General features: G+C 37.5%; 2 protein-coding genes across 2 annotated transcripts; both read right to left on the bottom strand.

Annotated features, from left to right (window-relative positions):
* Positions 1 to 4877, bottom strand: LOC140754951 (chymotrypsin-C-like). The gene is made up of 8 exons (XM_073090111.1): positions 4257 to 4877; positions 3343 to 3638; positions 2759 to 2940; positions 2320 to 2345; positions 1716 to 1880; positions 1134 to 1293; positions 522 to 760; positions 1 to 18 (listed from the first exon to the last, which is right to left on the bottom strand). Exons 1-8 carry the CDS (start codon positions 4518 to 4520, stop codon positions 1 to 3), a joined length of 1350 nt encoding a protein of 449 aa, XP_072946212.1. The 5' UTR covers positions 4521 to 4877.
* A 3175-nt stretch (positions 4878 to 8052) lies between these two features.
* On the bottom strand, positions 8053 to 15129 carry LOC140755088 (elastase-1-like). The gene is made up of 7 exons (XM_073090285.1): positions 14756 to 15129; positions 11166 to 11345; positions 10600 to 10828; positions 9932 to 10041; positions 9611 to 9781; positions 8918 to 9074; positions 8053 to 8309 (listed from the first exon to the last, which is right to left on the bottom strand). The coding sequence occupies exons 1-7, from the start codon at positions 15017 to 15019 to the stop codon at positions 8083 to 8085; spliced, it is 1338 nt and encodes a 445-aa protein (XP_072946386.1). The 5' UTR covers positions 15020 to 15129; the 3' UTR covers positions 8053 to 8082.
* Between the last annotated feature and the right edge of the window lie 1251 nt (positions 15130 to 16380).

The raw sequence follows: 16380 nt of genomic DNA, 5'->3' as shown, positions 1-16380 counted from the left end.
TCAATCATTCGTTTGCACCTGAAATATTTTATGACCGTTTTATGCTTACGAACTAAGGGTAAACCTAAATCCTAATTTGATGGGTCACAATTCTTGTCCCTCAGTGGTCATCTTGAAAATCTAGGGTTCAAATTGATGATTCGAATCATCATCAGTGTTCTTAAAAAAATATGATTTAGCTTTACACAAGCCCCTCTTCCAGAAGGTAAAAAAAAAATATAACATTGGAGTACTCAATGATCAATAAATTTTATATCCGTACATTTATCATTTTCCAAAAAAATTTAAATAATAATTTCACTTAAACTGCAACGTTTGTTGTGTTCAGAACATGACGTACTAAACCTGTTTGTATCCGACTTGAAAAATTTACCACGTGCAAGCCGAACTTGCACATAGTGGGTTTTGTACTCTATCTATTTTTATTTTTTGTATTTGCTATCACAGAATGTAAATGTATAGCGATTTCTTTTATAGGGACTTCCATTTATTTTAAAAAATAAACTCATTTTATCAAGAACAATAATGTATTCAACATCTAATTCTGCGTGTTGTTCAATCCATTCGATATACTTTTCAACATCCGTGAACACCACGTAATAATAAGGATCACATACGGCCATATTTGGGAGCCTAGCTGCTACTGAAACAATGCCTCTGACGTACCAAGATCCTTGAGCTCGAGGCGAAGTATCTCCATCACTGTCTGGTACGAAGACCATAAATCCACCACCACTGTCGCCGTTGCAAACCGATGTGCCTGTAATTATTCTATCACTTAATCTATACATATAAATAAAGAAGTGTCTGTACATTTAGTTTAGAAATGATTAGATGACAAACTCTTCTAGTTTATTTACACTTTTAAACGCGATATATTGCGTAACATCAGATGTATTATGTGCTCGTCTGCTACTCCTATATTATAACAAGATATAGAGTCAGCCAGAAACTAAGCCGCCCCTGACGATTTAGTTATGACAACTCGGATATTCTGCCATACCAAATCCTTGAAATCAAAAGACGTAAGCACTTAACTCTCGAACTACCGCCGGTGCTACCACTTTCACGGATACTAAGTAAGAAAAGACGGTATTTTGTTATATAAGGATACCTCATAGGTCGTAACTTACCATTGGCGTATCCTGCGCAGAATTTCATATTATTTTTTAGCATATTCCCATAGAATATTGGATTTTTCATTAGACACACGGCATCAGAAACTTTTGGCGTATGAGTCTGTTGTAAATGATGTGACAGAGAACTGTTTTGATCAAAGCCCCAACCAACTACCTGGAATATTTAGAGAGATGGGTCTTCAAATTGCAAGTTTTCACTCTTACGTACATCGTCGTCGTCAACCCATTACTCTCCCAATGCTTATAGGTAGGAATCTCAGGGTTTCGGCCATAGTCCACCACACTGACCAAATGCAAATTGACTTTACACACCTTTGAGAACTTTTTTTGAGCTCTCAAGCGAATAGGTTTCCTCACAACGTTTTCCCTTGCCGTTTATGCAAATTTTCTAATACGCAACTAATACACATAAGTTCCAAAAATCAGAGGCCCTTACTTGGGGTTTGAACTTTGGACACTCCGATTAAGAGGTTGAGTTTCAACTTCTACCTTATCACTGTCTGTACAATGTACATATTATGTATACGACAAAGCAAGTTCATGAAAGTTTGTGAAAAAAAATTGAAATTAACTCACAGTTCCGAAAACTTTGGTCGAGTGGTAATTCGTCTGTCTGTACGTAATGCAAGCTGGTTGCACATAGTCATTGTAAGTGGCTTCACTCTTCAGCTTCAACAGCGCTATATCATTGTCAAAGTTACGCTTCACAAGGAAGTTCTCGTGTACTATTACGGACTGTACCTGTAGTAATCAAAGTCTTATGAGGAGTCTGCGTGCTTGCCAAACCTCAACAAAAAGTTACAAATTCAAATGTGTGGATAGAGCGTTTGACTTGGTTTGTGTAGGATTGCAAGCGCTTGTCGCCTAACCAATGTAGTGTCAGTTTCGTAGCAAATCAAAAGAAATTTGTTAGGATATATTATGTGTTATATACACGTGTAAGTTTCAATGAGTTATATTAGTCGATATATACTTCCACCTTCATTTAATAATTTAATTAAATAATTGAATAGAAACCCCGCCATAGCCGTGTCGGGTTGTCCCCATCTGGCGGATTTGGGAAGTAAAAATCGCATATGTATTCATTCAAGTGACTTCAATATTATCTATACATATAGTAAGTATATAAGATTTGCATATCTGTACATCAAATATAATTGCAAAAACATTAGCAATTTACATCATTTTTAGTATTTTCATCCGTCTCTGAGTTTGATATCGCATCACACTAAAACTACTAAGTTGAATTCTATCGATTATCAATATATTTATAGCCCTTATCTTGACTTAACATTTAGCCTTTATGTCATTCAAGTCGATCATATGTCAAAAATACGACAGTCATTTTACAACTATGATTTTCGCCTACGTCAGTATTTTTTAAGGTTGCAGAACATTTTTGGGATTCAGGAGGTATCATCGCCACACCTTGTCAAACGGTTTGACGCTATTGTTGGCTTCGTCTAAATTGTTTACGATCATCAGTGTTCCGAAGAAGCGTCCCACGAGGAGCCAATAGCTACTTAACTGATGGTTTGCTTGCTACATTCACTATTTCATAAAAATCTTAAAATTACAATTAATTCTAGTACGCTTCTATTCCGTAAAATTAATCTCACCTGTCAACACATTTGTTTTGGAAATAAGAGTACCTCCACATTTGTATTCAATTTTAGCTTTGTCCTGCCAGTAGATCGCAACATGCCAGGGCCAGTCTCCTGACTTGCTGGTCTCTCCACTCACTATCAGCTCTGTATGCTCAACCTGCCGTCGTCCGCATCCTTTTGGTGTAGCAATATTACTGTAGCAATATTACCAGGTCCATTATAGACTCCATCGAGGAAACCCTAAAAATTTAAATAGCTTTTATCTGTTTTAGGGTTCCATACGAAAAATAAAAAACCCTTACAGGATCACTCTTGAGTCTGTCCGTCCATCTGTCCCAACCACTTTACTCCGAAACTACTGCACCAAATGAGTTGCAATTTGGTATTCTTGTGCACTTATGTGACACAAACACAGAGGTATAATGCAAACAACTGAAATTGGGTGAGTATAGGGGGGCGAATTTTTTTTTACCTTTTATTTTTTTATTTATAAAAAAATAAAAAAATCCAGAGAAATGCAATAAAATATCATCAGAAAAGCAAGGCTAGTGTTATAATGATATTACTGTTTACATCGATTCACCTTACCGTCACACCTATTTCTGTCTGATAAGGCTGCTGTTACTAGGCAATATCGGTGCCTCCAGAGACGAACAACGAAAGGTTGTACAAACGTCAGATATATATAAATATTGTCAACAATTTCACATACCACAATAGGCTGGTCGCAGTACTCCTGAGTGTTGATTTTTAATGATTTAAAATATGGCACAATACCGGTCCGTTCTGGACCTTTAACTGTAAAAGCGACATGGTCTGCATCACGTAAGAGCATCATGTAGAAACCTGTACTTGTGGGATATAAACTGGTAATGGTCTGTGTTTCGTTTGACTGCAAATTAAACAAACACAAAGTATGTATGAATGTTAGCCTCTACTTTCGTTATTAATTTTCTTAATTTTGGTTCTTAAACAAAAAGTAAAACAACAGAATAGAAGATAATTCAATTCCAGACGGCAATTGTTTTAATAATTGCCTGAATGGTTTGCCTGAAAACACTTAAAAATCCTTTTATTTTTTCCTTTTAGGTTTATACTAGCTCCCCATTGTCAGTAAAAAAAAAATTCCACCTTCTGACAATTGCAACCCAACATTTCAATGAACTAAATACTATCTTATATATAAACTTCACGTGTCACAATGTTAGTTCACCAAATTTTATTCGCATATTCAGTAAGTCTGAGAATCGGCTACTATCTATTTTTCATACCCCTAAGTGATAAGAGTTGTTCACCCTTAACATTTTTTTTATTTATATGGCAACACAACGTTTGCTGGATCAGCTAGTATTATACATATATAAATTATACACATATTCTTTATTTTATATGTATAATTTATTATTATTTATAAATTTATTTTAGTAAAATGTATTTTAACTAGAATTTTAATAATTTATGGCCTATATTATTCCAGACTAAATTATTGGTTTCCTTAAAAAATACTTACCAAAATTACCGTTGCATCTGAATTAAACGCCATTTCTATTACCGTATACTTTGGCATATCTTCATTTACGTACACCTTGTACTGATTCACTTCAGCTGGTAGCAACTCACGGTCATGATAGTAAGTAATCTCTTCAGAACCATTGCATGGATAGGGATGAATATTTTGTACATCTCCTAAACCGGTAATTACCCACGTCCGGTTTTTTTTGGCGACAGCTACCTTCGAGAAGCAAAGGAAGGCGAAAACTATAAACTTTATCATTTTCTCTTAAAACTACAATACCAAATTATTTTAAATGTACACCGGAACAGGGTTTTAAGTAAAAGAAATACAACTACTGAATAAGAATATCACAAGGCCCCTGTTGTAATACTGTCTGCAGATCTAAATTTATACATCGCCTCTATACTTTACATCGTTGCACTTGCAACTATATATACCCGGTGTTATCAATTCACTAACAATATGCTTCAATTTCGTTTGCGTAATATTAAAAAAACAATTATGTAAGTAATGTTTGTTTGCGGCGTTTGGAAGAGAGACAATGGGTCTATGGTCATCTCACACGAAAAAAATCATGTCAGATATGTCGACCACGCTTGTTACTGCTTCCGATGATCAAAAATCTGGCAGCTAAGTTGCTCAAAGGCTAAGCCTTGCAGTTCAACAAAGAAACGCCGCCAGCGTTTTGGGAACCATGCCTCAAAAGGCAAGTTTATATGGTTTATTTTACTTATATTTTCTCTTTTTCGTACACTTGATTGTATATATTGTAAATTAGGAATAATTCGTATATATTTTTAGCTATAATTCATTTCTTATTATTTAAGAAAGTTATTATCCTTGTTTTAACATAATAATATAACAGTAATGTTTTCTTCAGTTAAAGAATTTGAAGGTAGAAACTTTGGTTCGACTTGGTACCAGCACCACTTTTATTTCTGCCTTAAAAATAGCTTATAATAGTACAAAGGAGTACCTAAGGATAGGTACTTATGTAAGGCATTCGAACTTAGTCCTCAGAGTAGTAAGGGGTATGTGGCCGACTTCAGGTAAGTATCTAATCTTATTCGGGGTAGATTACAGATGTCCATAGCAGTCACCACTCACCATCAAGTGGCCTGCATGCTCGTTTGCTGGTTCAATATAATAGAAAAAATGGATTAATTCTAAGAAAGTGAAGCACTAGTACTATTTATGTCGTAAACTGAGAATTATTTGCTTTAAACCACAAACATGTTTCTAAGACTTGCAGACAGACATAAATTGAAATTCTAAGATTTTTGGAATTACCATTTCGTCATACAATGTTAAGACTTTTCCAAATACTTTTTTAATTCCCCTAAGTATTCAAATTTGATGTGATAAAATGGAGATTCTTCGCGTGAAGTCCGCCGTATATGACAGACCAACATACAGATATAACTTTGTCATAGATTGTTAATGTGATATATTTAAAAATGTTAGTATTTAAATAAATTATTATCTTTGTAAGGTCAAAAGTCTTCTTTTTATCTGGGAAATGATATGATATTTAAATTCTGCATAATGTAAATTCTTAAGGAAAATTGAAATTAATACAAAAGCAAACAACCAGACTGGTTAAAAATAATTATATAATAATTGGCCAAGTGCGAGTCGAACACTCACACGGAGGGTTCCGTACCAGGTATTTATTTTTAGTTTTATTATTTTTATCATAGTAGGAAGTAGCTTCATTAGTAGGTATTTGCATTTTTTAAATATAAAGTGGTGAATATTAACTACATTTCGCCAATATTAGATCCATTTTCCCGCTCTCTCTAAATATACAACAATTACATCATCATCATCATCATCATCAACCCACAATTAGCCCACAGCTGGGCACAGGTCTCCTCTCAGAGTGAGAAGGATTAGGCTGTAGTCTATACCGCGCTGGCCAAGTGCGTATTGGTAGACTTCATAATTCACATACCTTTGAGATTAGTAGGAACTCGGTAATGAAACAACGCAAACCCATCGAGTTGGAGCTCGTATTAATCGTCTTAACGAGAACTTTGGTGCCAGATGGTAAAACTCGCTTTTATTTATAAAAATGTGATATAAAAACGCACATATTCAATATATCGGGCTTAAATTATTTTTAACTTTTTAGTTATTTTTATTAATAAGTAATAAAAGCTTGGTTTTAAAAAGTATTTTTTTTTTATTTTATTTCATATTTATGTGCCTATTAGAACTTTATGATGAATTGCTGTAACGGCGAAGGATCACATCTTCAGGAAATCTACACACCTGAGAGGACTTAAAAAAAATATTTGTGTTACCAATTCGACTTGGCCAACGCGATGTATTATCGCCTAAAATCGTCTTCTTTCTCATCAGAGTTTCTGAGATCAGTTGACCACGCTCACGTACACCGTACGGAGCAGATACTATTCGGACGGGTGAACGCTAGTAAGCAATTTTTTGCCACTTGCGAATGTCGGCTTGTTGATGTAAAATATTTCTCAGCAATATATTTGAAAAGTAGCATGATCACTATGGTTCAAGATTGAAGATACTACCTCCACTTGTATTACTAGCTATACTCAGGAGTGGCACCGCGTCTGTTATAGGCTTCAGTTAAAACTCCAAGTTTATTTGGAGTTGGTTAACACTTTCCATCAGGTATACTGCGTCTTTGTGTTCTTCTATGAAAATTTAGAAAAACAGTGTACACTATCTACTTTGTTTTGGTTACCAAAACCTTAACCGACTACCCAAAGTGAGTCTTAACCTCATGACTAGTGTTTTTACACATTTTTTTAAGATTATTAGCAAAGATACATGATGAAATAAATCAAAACGCAATATTATACAAAACTTATTTTATTCGATGACCTGTACTTCCTTATGTTGGTTGACCCAATCGGTATATTTATCAATATCTGTGAACAACACGTACTGTTCCGGGTCACACAGTGCCATGTCCTTGCGTGACAGAGCAAACGATACAATTCCTCTGACGTACCAGGCTCCCTGAACATTTGCGCACGTATCTCCAGCTATATCTGGTATGAAAACCATAAATCCTCCGCCTCTATCGCCGTTGCAAGCTGACGTGCCTGCAATTTCATTTATCAACAGTTATGTGTATGAAACGTTTGCAAATCCCACTCAATTAAAAAGGAGACCCGTGCTCAATAGTAAAAGGTTGAGTAAAGGTTGATAAATATATACGCAGATGGCAAATGATAATATTCCAATGACAATGAACGAACCCTTCGAAGGTGGTAGAACCCGTTGTGGTTTGATTCCGTCGGCACCAACACCACACCTATTTCTGCCTCATAACAGCAGTGTTAAGCGTTGCTGTGTTCTGGTTTGAAAGCTGTGGTTAGGCATACTTTTCCGAGGCGTTCCTGCTTAGTCCTCAGGTGTAGCTGCGCATCCATGGCCGACCTCAGGTAGGAATATTTAAATCCTATCTGGGGTTGATTACAGATGTCCATGGACGGCAGTAGCCACTTACCATCAGGACTGCATTCTCGTCTGCTACTCCTATATTATAAAAAAAAATGATCATAGCAGCGCTTGACGCTACTATTATTAGGTAGAAATAGGAATGGCAGTGGTGTCTCCCGAACCGAATAATAAATCCCTTTGTGGTTCGACTCCGGCTTCATGCTAATGTATCCATGGTTGACCTCAGGTTCTTGTAGTTGTTCTAGTTATCTGGGGTTGATTACACATGTCCGTACAGAGTACCATCTGATAAATTGCATCATTCATTTGCTATATTGCGTATATTATAAAAAAAACACAAATCTGTCACGACATTCAGTTTATTTCAAGGCCATTAATTTGGTTTTTCGTGTTGATTGATCCAAGTGGTGTATTTTTCCACATCCGTGAACACTACGTAATACTCAGGATCACAAAGCGCCACATCCTTGCGTGAAACCGTCAACGATACGATTCCTCTGACGTACCAGGATCCTTGAGCTTTAGGCGACGTATCTCTTGCTTCATCTGGTACGAAGACCACAAACCCTCCACCGCTGTCACCATTGCAAGCTGATGTACCTGTAATTACCAAATATTCATATATTATATTACTTAAACCACTAGATGGTTAAATTAAAGACCGTCGAGGAAGCCCTGCAAATTTAAATCATGCACTTTTTTGTTTTTACGCGTGTACGAGTAGGTGGTAGAACCCTCTGTTTGAATTCGAAATTAAAGACAGAATTAAACTTTTTTTCTTGGGAAATCCATCATGTATTCCCTTTGCCACGGGAGGCGACAGAGGGTTATGCTGGATTAAAAGAAAGAGTAATATACTAATGGTTGAAACTCTGCTTCTCATTCGAGGGTTCGAGATTTAAATCCCAGACACGCACTGCGTAGAAGACTCTGGAATATCCAAAGAAACGGAACCGGAGTCCTCCTAGAACATTGCCCCGTTGGGCTCCGCCCAAGTGAGCATGACGAAACTCCACACAAGCTGCGACGAAACTTACCGCCGTCCTTCCGAATTCGCTGGCCGGACGGTTCGAGCTCCCATTTTCGCCACTCGCAACCCTGGAAGTCCTTTTAGTCGCCTTCCAACAGGCAGGAGATATTCTAGTCATATCCCAGAACTACCCTGATATATCGTATGCTCTTTAAGCATTACTAATTAATATACTTGCCATTAGCATATCCAGCGCAAAATTTCTTATCATTAAGTGCATTTCCGTAGAATAATGGATTCATCCTTATACACGTTACATCACGGATCTTCGGCATGAAGGTTTGTCGTAACTGTGACGAGAGAGAATCTGTTTGGTCAAAACCCCAACCAACGACCTGAAATGGTTTATAAATAAACATAAATAATATAACAATATACATGCGTTATAGCAGTGATAGTGGTTAAGAAACTCGGCATCTTGATCGAGGGGCCCGAGGTTAAAACCCCAGGCACTTACCTCTGATTTTTCAAAGTTATGTGCGTATTAATTACAGTTAATTATCATTTTCTTAAATGGTAAAAGAAAACATCGTGAGGAAACCTGCATGTCTGAGAAATCTTAAAAAAAACGTATCAAAGGTATGTAACTTCACTTAGCCAGGGCGGTGACTATGGCCTGATCCTTCTCAAAATCAAATCTAGATAAAAAAAAAAAATCCGGTTAATTAAAAATATAGCCCTTATCACTCCCATCATTTGGAGGAATCCTACGTCACCGGACATGTTAAAATCCGTTAATCTATCTGTGCCACAGAGCTGGCTAAAAAATTAGACATACATACAAATACATACATACGCCTGAAATTTTTAACCGACTTCCCAAGGAAGAGAAGTTATCTATTTTTCTGTACATTAGGGTAAAAGCACTTACAGATCCTAAAACATCACCAGAGGGCAATCGTTCTTGCGCCTGATTATACCAAATGCAAGCTGGTTGCACATAGTCATTGTAAGTGGCTTCACTCTTTAGCTTCAACAGCGCTATATCATTCTCCAAGTAATGCTTCGGATCGAAGTTCTCGTGGGCTATTACTGAGTGCACCTGAAATAAAGACTCTGGTATTCATTACGAAATTGCACTTCGAAGGTCCTCTTTAAGATTTAGGTTCTTATAACAACTCCACATTGACTGAAAATAAGTGTGTTTTCTTCTAAAATTAAAATGTATAGAAGATATATCTTCATTTCCTACCTCTCTTTCTTGAGTCTCTAAATCTCCACCAATTAGATTATATTTGCCAAGAATCACGCTTAATAACTCTGGTGCGACGGGATTCCCTCTGATCGTAACACAATGGGCAGCTGTAACAAATATTGCATAACATCAATGAAATGATGTAATATAATAAAGCTAGAATTTTATCTTCACCTTTGCCATCATTGCCAAATCTGTTTTTTTAAGAGCAATGTAGCGCTGCTTTCGTCCTGTTTGAAGCATTTCGTAACGCGTGTTCTTTATTTTACAATATAGGAGTAACAGACGCGTCCAATCCACCTGATGGTAAGTGGCTACTGCCTCCCATGGACATCTTCAATCAACCCCAGATAGGATTAGATATTCGTACCTGAGGTCAGCTACAGACGCGACGCTACTCCTGAAGACTAAGCTCGAACACCTCAGCAAAGTATGTCTCCCTTACCACACTCTTCGAACCAAAACACAGCAGCGTTTAACACTGTTGTTATGAGACAGAAATAGGTGTGGCAAAGGTGCCGCCGGAGTCGAACCGCAAAGGGTTCCACCACCACCACCACCTTCCGAATTAGTAATAGGGTTTCGTTTTTTTCCCTTTAAGTACTGAACCCAAAAAACTAGTTAACTCAATTCGAGTCTGCCTCTTCTCATCACGAAGTTCTCACCTGTCAATACAGCTGTTTTGGAAATAAGGGTACCCCCACATATATATTTAATGTTAGCATTGTTCCTCTTGTAGATCGCAACATGCCAGGGCCAGTCCCCGGGCTTCGTGGCTTCTCCGCGAACTATCAGCTCCGTATGCTCAACCTTCCGTCGTCCGCATCCTTGAGGTGCTGACTGGCGATATGTAGCTGTATTTTTATATCCCTGAACTATACCGTCGAGGAAACCCTGCAAATTTAAATCATATACTCTTTTGTTTTTACGCTTAAAGGTGGTAGTACTTTATGTTCGACTCTGGCGGAACCATCGTCACACCTATTTCTGTTTAAGAACAGCAGTGTTCAGTGTTTTGATTTGAAAGGCGTGGTAAGAGAGACATACTTTTCCGAGGAATTCCAGCTTAGTCCTCAGGGGTAGCGGTGCAACTGTGACTAACCTCGGGTAGGACTATCTTATCTGGGATTAATTACAGATGTCCACAGGTGGCCGTATGTGGACGTATGTAGCCCGATGCTTGGTTACCACTTCCATGACAAAGAAAGTAAATGTCAAAACCTTCACATACCACATTAGGCTCTTCACAGTACTCCTGGGAGTTGATTACTAAGGACTTGAAGTACGGCACAATTGTGGTCCCTTGCGGACCTTTAACATCAAAACTTATGTCGCGTACATTACGTAAGAGCTTCATGTGGAAACCATTTTCGTTACTCGATATTCTAGTACTGGACGCCGTTTGATTTGACTGAAAATCAATAAACAGGGTTTAGCAGGGTGAACCAGGACAATATCGAAAGTGTTTTTAATGAGATGATGATGATGACCATCATCAACCCATTACTGTCCCACTGCTGGGCGCGGGTCTCCTCTCAGTATGAAAAGAATTAGGCCATAGTCCACCGCGCTGGACAAGTGCGTATTGGTAGACATCACACACATTTGAAACCACTTTTTTTAATACTTCTTTTTCCTCACGATGTTTTCCTTCACCGTTTAAGCAAGGGATAATTAATTTATAATATGCACATAAGTTTGAAAAGTCAGAGATGCGTGCCTAGGATTTGAACCTTGGACCCCTCGATCAAGAGGCCAAGTTTCTTAACCACTAGTTTTTCACTGCTTCATATCATGGATATGAGGTGATATATATGTGGGATCGTAGAAATGAGAGGTACCACGTACATCGTTTTAAGCTCTCTGACTGACTGACTTCTTCCACAATGTTGCTACTTTAACCAAATCAAACACTTAGTCTGAGTTGCTATAAAAAAATAAAAATAAAAGCGACAACTAAATCATACTAATACTAAATAGGTATTATCACACATTGTCCCTGTAGTCCCGGGACTAGAATAGGGCTACGGTATCCCCTGCCTGTCGTAAGAGGCGACTAAAAGGGGGCTTCCGGGGTTGCGGGTGGCAAGATTGGGAGGTCGAACCGCCCGGTAAGCAACTCCGGGAAGGACGGCGGTGTGTGTGGTCGCATACCGTCGTAAACACCAGACGGTGTGGCGAGTCCTGGAGCTTACCTGGGTGGAGCCCGAAGGGGCGACGCGTTCAGAGGACTCCGGTTGCGTTCCGTAGGAGATCCCGGAGTCCTCTTGGCAACGTAGAGGAAGGCCACCGGGGGGGTTTTAGTGCGGTAAAAATCCCACATAACCCTGTGTCGCTCCCACGGCACCGGGTACCTTTTGAAGGTTTCCCCCTCGTAAACAAAAAAAAAAAAAAAAAAAAAGTATTATCACACATATATATTTTAAATAGGCTTTTCTTTTCGTAACAAATATTATAAAGCAGGAAAAAGGAACTTTAAACAAGTTCTTAATTTTTTGATATGTGAATAAAAATAAATCACATATAACTTAAAAAAATTAAGGGTAAGTTAATTCTATAGTGGTTGAAGACCATGTAAGTGTGTGGGAAGTTAATTCATTTACCTATATTTATTTACTGATTAATAATTAATTTATGATATCTAATACTTAATATTGAAGTAATAGCCAAAAATGGATTTACATTATAATTAGATTTACGCTTCGTCTATAAGTTATGCGACTGTAAAGTTATTGATAATGAGTAAAGATCGAAAATCTCAGAATTGCGTTTTTAAAGTTTGCTTCCTTAGAATATCGTTTTACACAGAACCATTCGATACTAACGCTAGATACTGACTTTAGAACAATACCCTTAGTACGAGTTTTAACGTTTGCTCGAAAACGTTCAACGTTTACGAATTCGCGCATACAGCGCCCCCGTGGACCGTATCGGAACTAAAATTCCGCAGCACAAGTTTAAAAAACGGAACTATAACGCTATCAAAATTAAATAAAAACTGTAAAAATAATTGCATTCTATTTATATTTCTAAAATTAAATGTCGTCACAGTTGAGTATTACATTTTTTCAAACCCATAATGCAAAGTTTTAGTTCGGATGCTGTCCACGGGAGCGCTGTATGAGCAAATTCGTAACGTTGAACGTTTTCGAGCAAACGTAAGAACTATACTAATGGTTTCGAGCCGGAGAGTTACCGGTTTCAGCATGTTGCAAGATTAAAAAAAAAATCTGCAAATTGCAACTTTTTTTGAGATCACTCAATCCCAGCCGACCAGAGCAGTGATGGCCTAGGAGTTAAAAAACACGGCCTCTCGATCGAAGGGTCCGAGGTTCAAATCCTAGGCACACCTCTGATTTTTCAAAGTTATGTGCGTATAAGTAATTAATTGTCACTTGCTTAAACGGTGAAGGAAAATATCGTGAGGAAACCTGCATACCAGAGAGATTTATAAAAATAATATCTCAAAGGTATATGAAATCCACCAATACGCACTTGACCAGCGCGGTGGACTATGGCCTAATTCTTCTCACACGGAGACCCGTGCCCAGCAGGGGGACAGTGAAGGGTGTATGATGAATCCCAGCCGATTACCTGACAATGCATAATTAATTAATGATGATTTTCTAAATCCGTCATATCGGATGCCCTAAGATAGCGGGGCAATAACTTTTGATGCATCTTCATTATTTTATTTTTTATTTTATATTGGTCGACGTTATCGACTTCAGGTAATACCTGTTCAATATTAACTTGGTAACAGAAACAAGTTATCATCGGACTGCATCTTACCTATATTCCTATTATAAATATAAATTGTACTTTTCCTTTTAATTCTATTCTCACTTTGAAGGTGGTAGAACCCTTTGTGGTTCGACTCCGGCGCCACCACCGCCACACTTATTTGTGCCTCGTAGCAGCAGTGTTAAACGCTGCTGTGTTCTGGTTTGAAGGGGGTAAGGGAGACATACTTTTCCGAGGCGTTCTAGCTTAGACCTCAGGAGTAGCGGTACATCTGTGGCCGACTTCAGGTTGGAATATCTAATCATATCTGGGGTTAATTACAGATGTCAGGTAGCCACTTACCATCAGATGGACTGCATACTTATCTCCTACTCATATGTTATAAAAAAGACACAAAAGTTTAATTTGTCTTCAACTTTTGCAGTCAGCGGCGATAATTACCAATTAACGTTATAAACTGCCATAAGCTTATAAAAAAGTTTATAACGTGATGTAATCTATTGATTGATAACCCTCGAGGGTCCGAGGTTCAAAGGGTTTTTAAAAGTTATGTGAGTATTATAAATTGATTATCACTTACTTTAACAATGAAGGAAAACACCGCGTAGAAGACTTGAGAAATAAAAAAAAGGTGAAGTTGTATGTGAAGTCTACCAATACGCACTTGGCCAGCGCGGTGGACTATGATCTAATCCTTCTCACTCTGAGACCTGTGCCCAACAGTGGGTGGGCCAACAGTAATGAGTTGTTGGTGGTGACTAGCTTGTTCATCTATACATCTATACATATAAATAAAATTGGAGTGTCTGTTTTTAATATTGAAATAAACGTTTTTTTTACTACATGCATATGAATATACACACCAAAATAACATTTTTTACAATTTTGTCTGTCTGTCTGTCTGTTTGTTCTGGCTAATCTCTGAAATGGCTGAATTGATTATGACGGGACTGTTATTGGCAGGTAGCTTATGTAATAAGGAGTAACTTAGGCTACTTATCTTTTAGAATTAGCTGTGCCCCGCGGTTTCACCAGCGTTATTTCATATCTAGTTTGTAAATAAAATAAAAGACTCACCAAAACTACTGTTGCCTCTGAATCAAACTGCATGTGTATTAACGACGCATATGGCAATTCAATTGCTATCCGAACACTATACTGATTGTCTTCCCCTGGTGGCAAAGTATTATCGTACCCAAAAAATATATCTCTAGAATCATTACATGGATATGGATTCCGGATCTGAAATGTCGGAATGCCGGAAAACGACCATTGTTTTACTTTTTGGCCAAACGTTGCGCTTAAGAAGGATAAACAAAAGAAACCTATTAACTTCGTCATTTTACACTTTTGCCATCAAACATAACTTTAATTAATGAGAATAACCTGCGTATCTGATGTATTGAATACAAGAACGCGTCTGATCACTACAAACCGTGTGAGGTAAATACAACTGGCTGGTCAAGTCAGAGGTCGGCAAAGTTTTTACGCAAGCCAATATTTACAAAAATTATTTATGTGCGGCCAGATTGTTTGTAGTTATTTATTGAAAAATAAATATAATATGTATTTGGGATAATAAAAATATTTTTAATATATTTATTGATGATCACAAGTTCAATGTTGATGAAGCTTGTTTTAGATATTTTGTGACCCGTGTGTAATTTTTAATGTCATATAATTTTTAGGGATCCGTACCGAAAGCGTAAAAATGGGTATATCCGTCAAAGGGCTCTGTCTCCAGAACCGTAATCGCTAGACACTTGATTTTTTTACAAAATATGTATGTATGATGGAGGATCCCAGGTTCGATCCCTGGCCAAACAGATTTCCAAATGATGAATTTCTGTTTCTGGGTCTGAGTATTTGTGTATTTGTCTCTGTGTGTGTCCATAGCGCCCACGATACAGGGAATCGTAGTGTGAGGCTGTGAGTGTAGAAAGCGTTTTTTTACATGTTATGAGGCAGAAATAAGTGTAATGTTGGAGCCGCCGGAGTCGAACCACAAAAGGTTGTACCACAGTATAAGGATCTATAGATATTTGTACCGTGGTTGTACCACCTTCAAATTCTTGGTCAATAAAGAATAAATAAACTAAAATAAATAAATAAACACGATGCAGAACAGAGCCTTTCGATGCATCTATTGATGAGCTAACGACCTTGACTTTCAGCTCAGAGATTACATCTAAGGTCATCTGCTAAACCTGTTTATCTTCATAATATTATTTTGTTGTAAATTGATAATAGAAGGATTATATAAACGGTAATAATAAGTTATTCGTAATGTTATTATAATTATTAGCTTCGATAATATTTATTATTCGACTACGGCGAAGATGATTAGAACTATGATATAAGCTCATATGTAGAGCTCATAGCTTCCTCGTTGATTGGTGTTATTATAATATCAATGAATTCCTGGATGATAATATATTTGATTTTAGACTAAAATTATCGCGGAATTGAGACATTTTATTATGTAACGGGTACTCACGATATGCGTTTTTATGGCCGTTTAAAAAGCTCGCGGCCTATCTTCGTACCCCCAAGGACTCTATTCCATACCAGTGCCCAGGGGTCTATAAGGTTTACTGTAGTTGTGGTAGCTCGTATATTGGGCAGACAACGAGCTATATCACAACGCATTAAGGAACATATTAGCGCAGTCAAAAATAATGACCTTAAGAAATCTGCGGTAG

Source organism: Epargyreus clarus, unplaced genomic scaffold (genome assembly GCF_041222505.1).
Source record: "Epargyreus clarus isolate Ecla_fem2 unplaced genomic scaffold, WU_Ecla_fem_2.2 ptg000032l, whole genome shotgun sequence".
In the NCBI taxonomy this organism is placed as follows: domain Eukaryota; kingdom Metazoa; phylum Arthropoda; class Insecta; order Lepidoptera; family Hesperiidae; genus Epargyreus; species Epargyreus clarus.
The sequence above is the reverse complement of the archived record's forward strand: the minus strand, read 5'-3'. Positions and strand labels throughout refer to the sequence as shown.

Coding starts and splice junctions, on each gene's coding strand:
- LOC140754951 (XM_073090111.1), bottom strand. CDS start 4,520: ATGATAAAGTTTATAGTTTTCGCCTTCCTTTGCTTCTCGAAGGTAGCT. Junction 2,941..3,342: donor GCCTTATCAGACAGAAATAG/GTGTGACGGTAA, acceptor ATATTGCTACAG/TAATATTGCTACACCAAAAG. Junction 1,294..1,715: donor CGACCAAAGTTTTCGGAACT/GTGAGTTAATTT, acceptor TAAATATTCCAG/GTAGTTGGTTGGGGCTTTGA.
- LOC140755088 (XM_073090285.1), bottom strand. CDS start 15,019: ATGACGAAGTTAATAGGTTTCTTTTGTTTATCCTTCTTAAGCGCAACG. Junction 9,782..9,931: donor TAGAGACTCAAGAAAGAGAG/GTAGGAAATGAA, acceptor TCTTTATTTCAG/GTGCACTCAGTAATAGCCCA. Junction 8,310..8,917: donor TTGCGCTGGATATGCTAATG/GCAAGTATATTA, acceptor TGGTAATTACAG/GTACATCAGCTTGCAATGGT.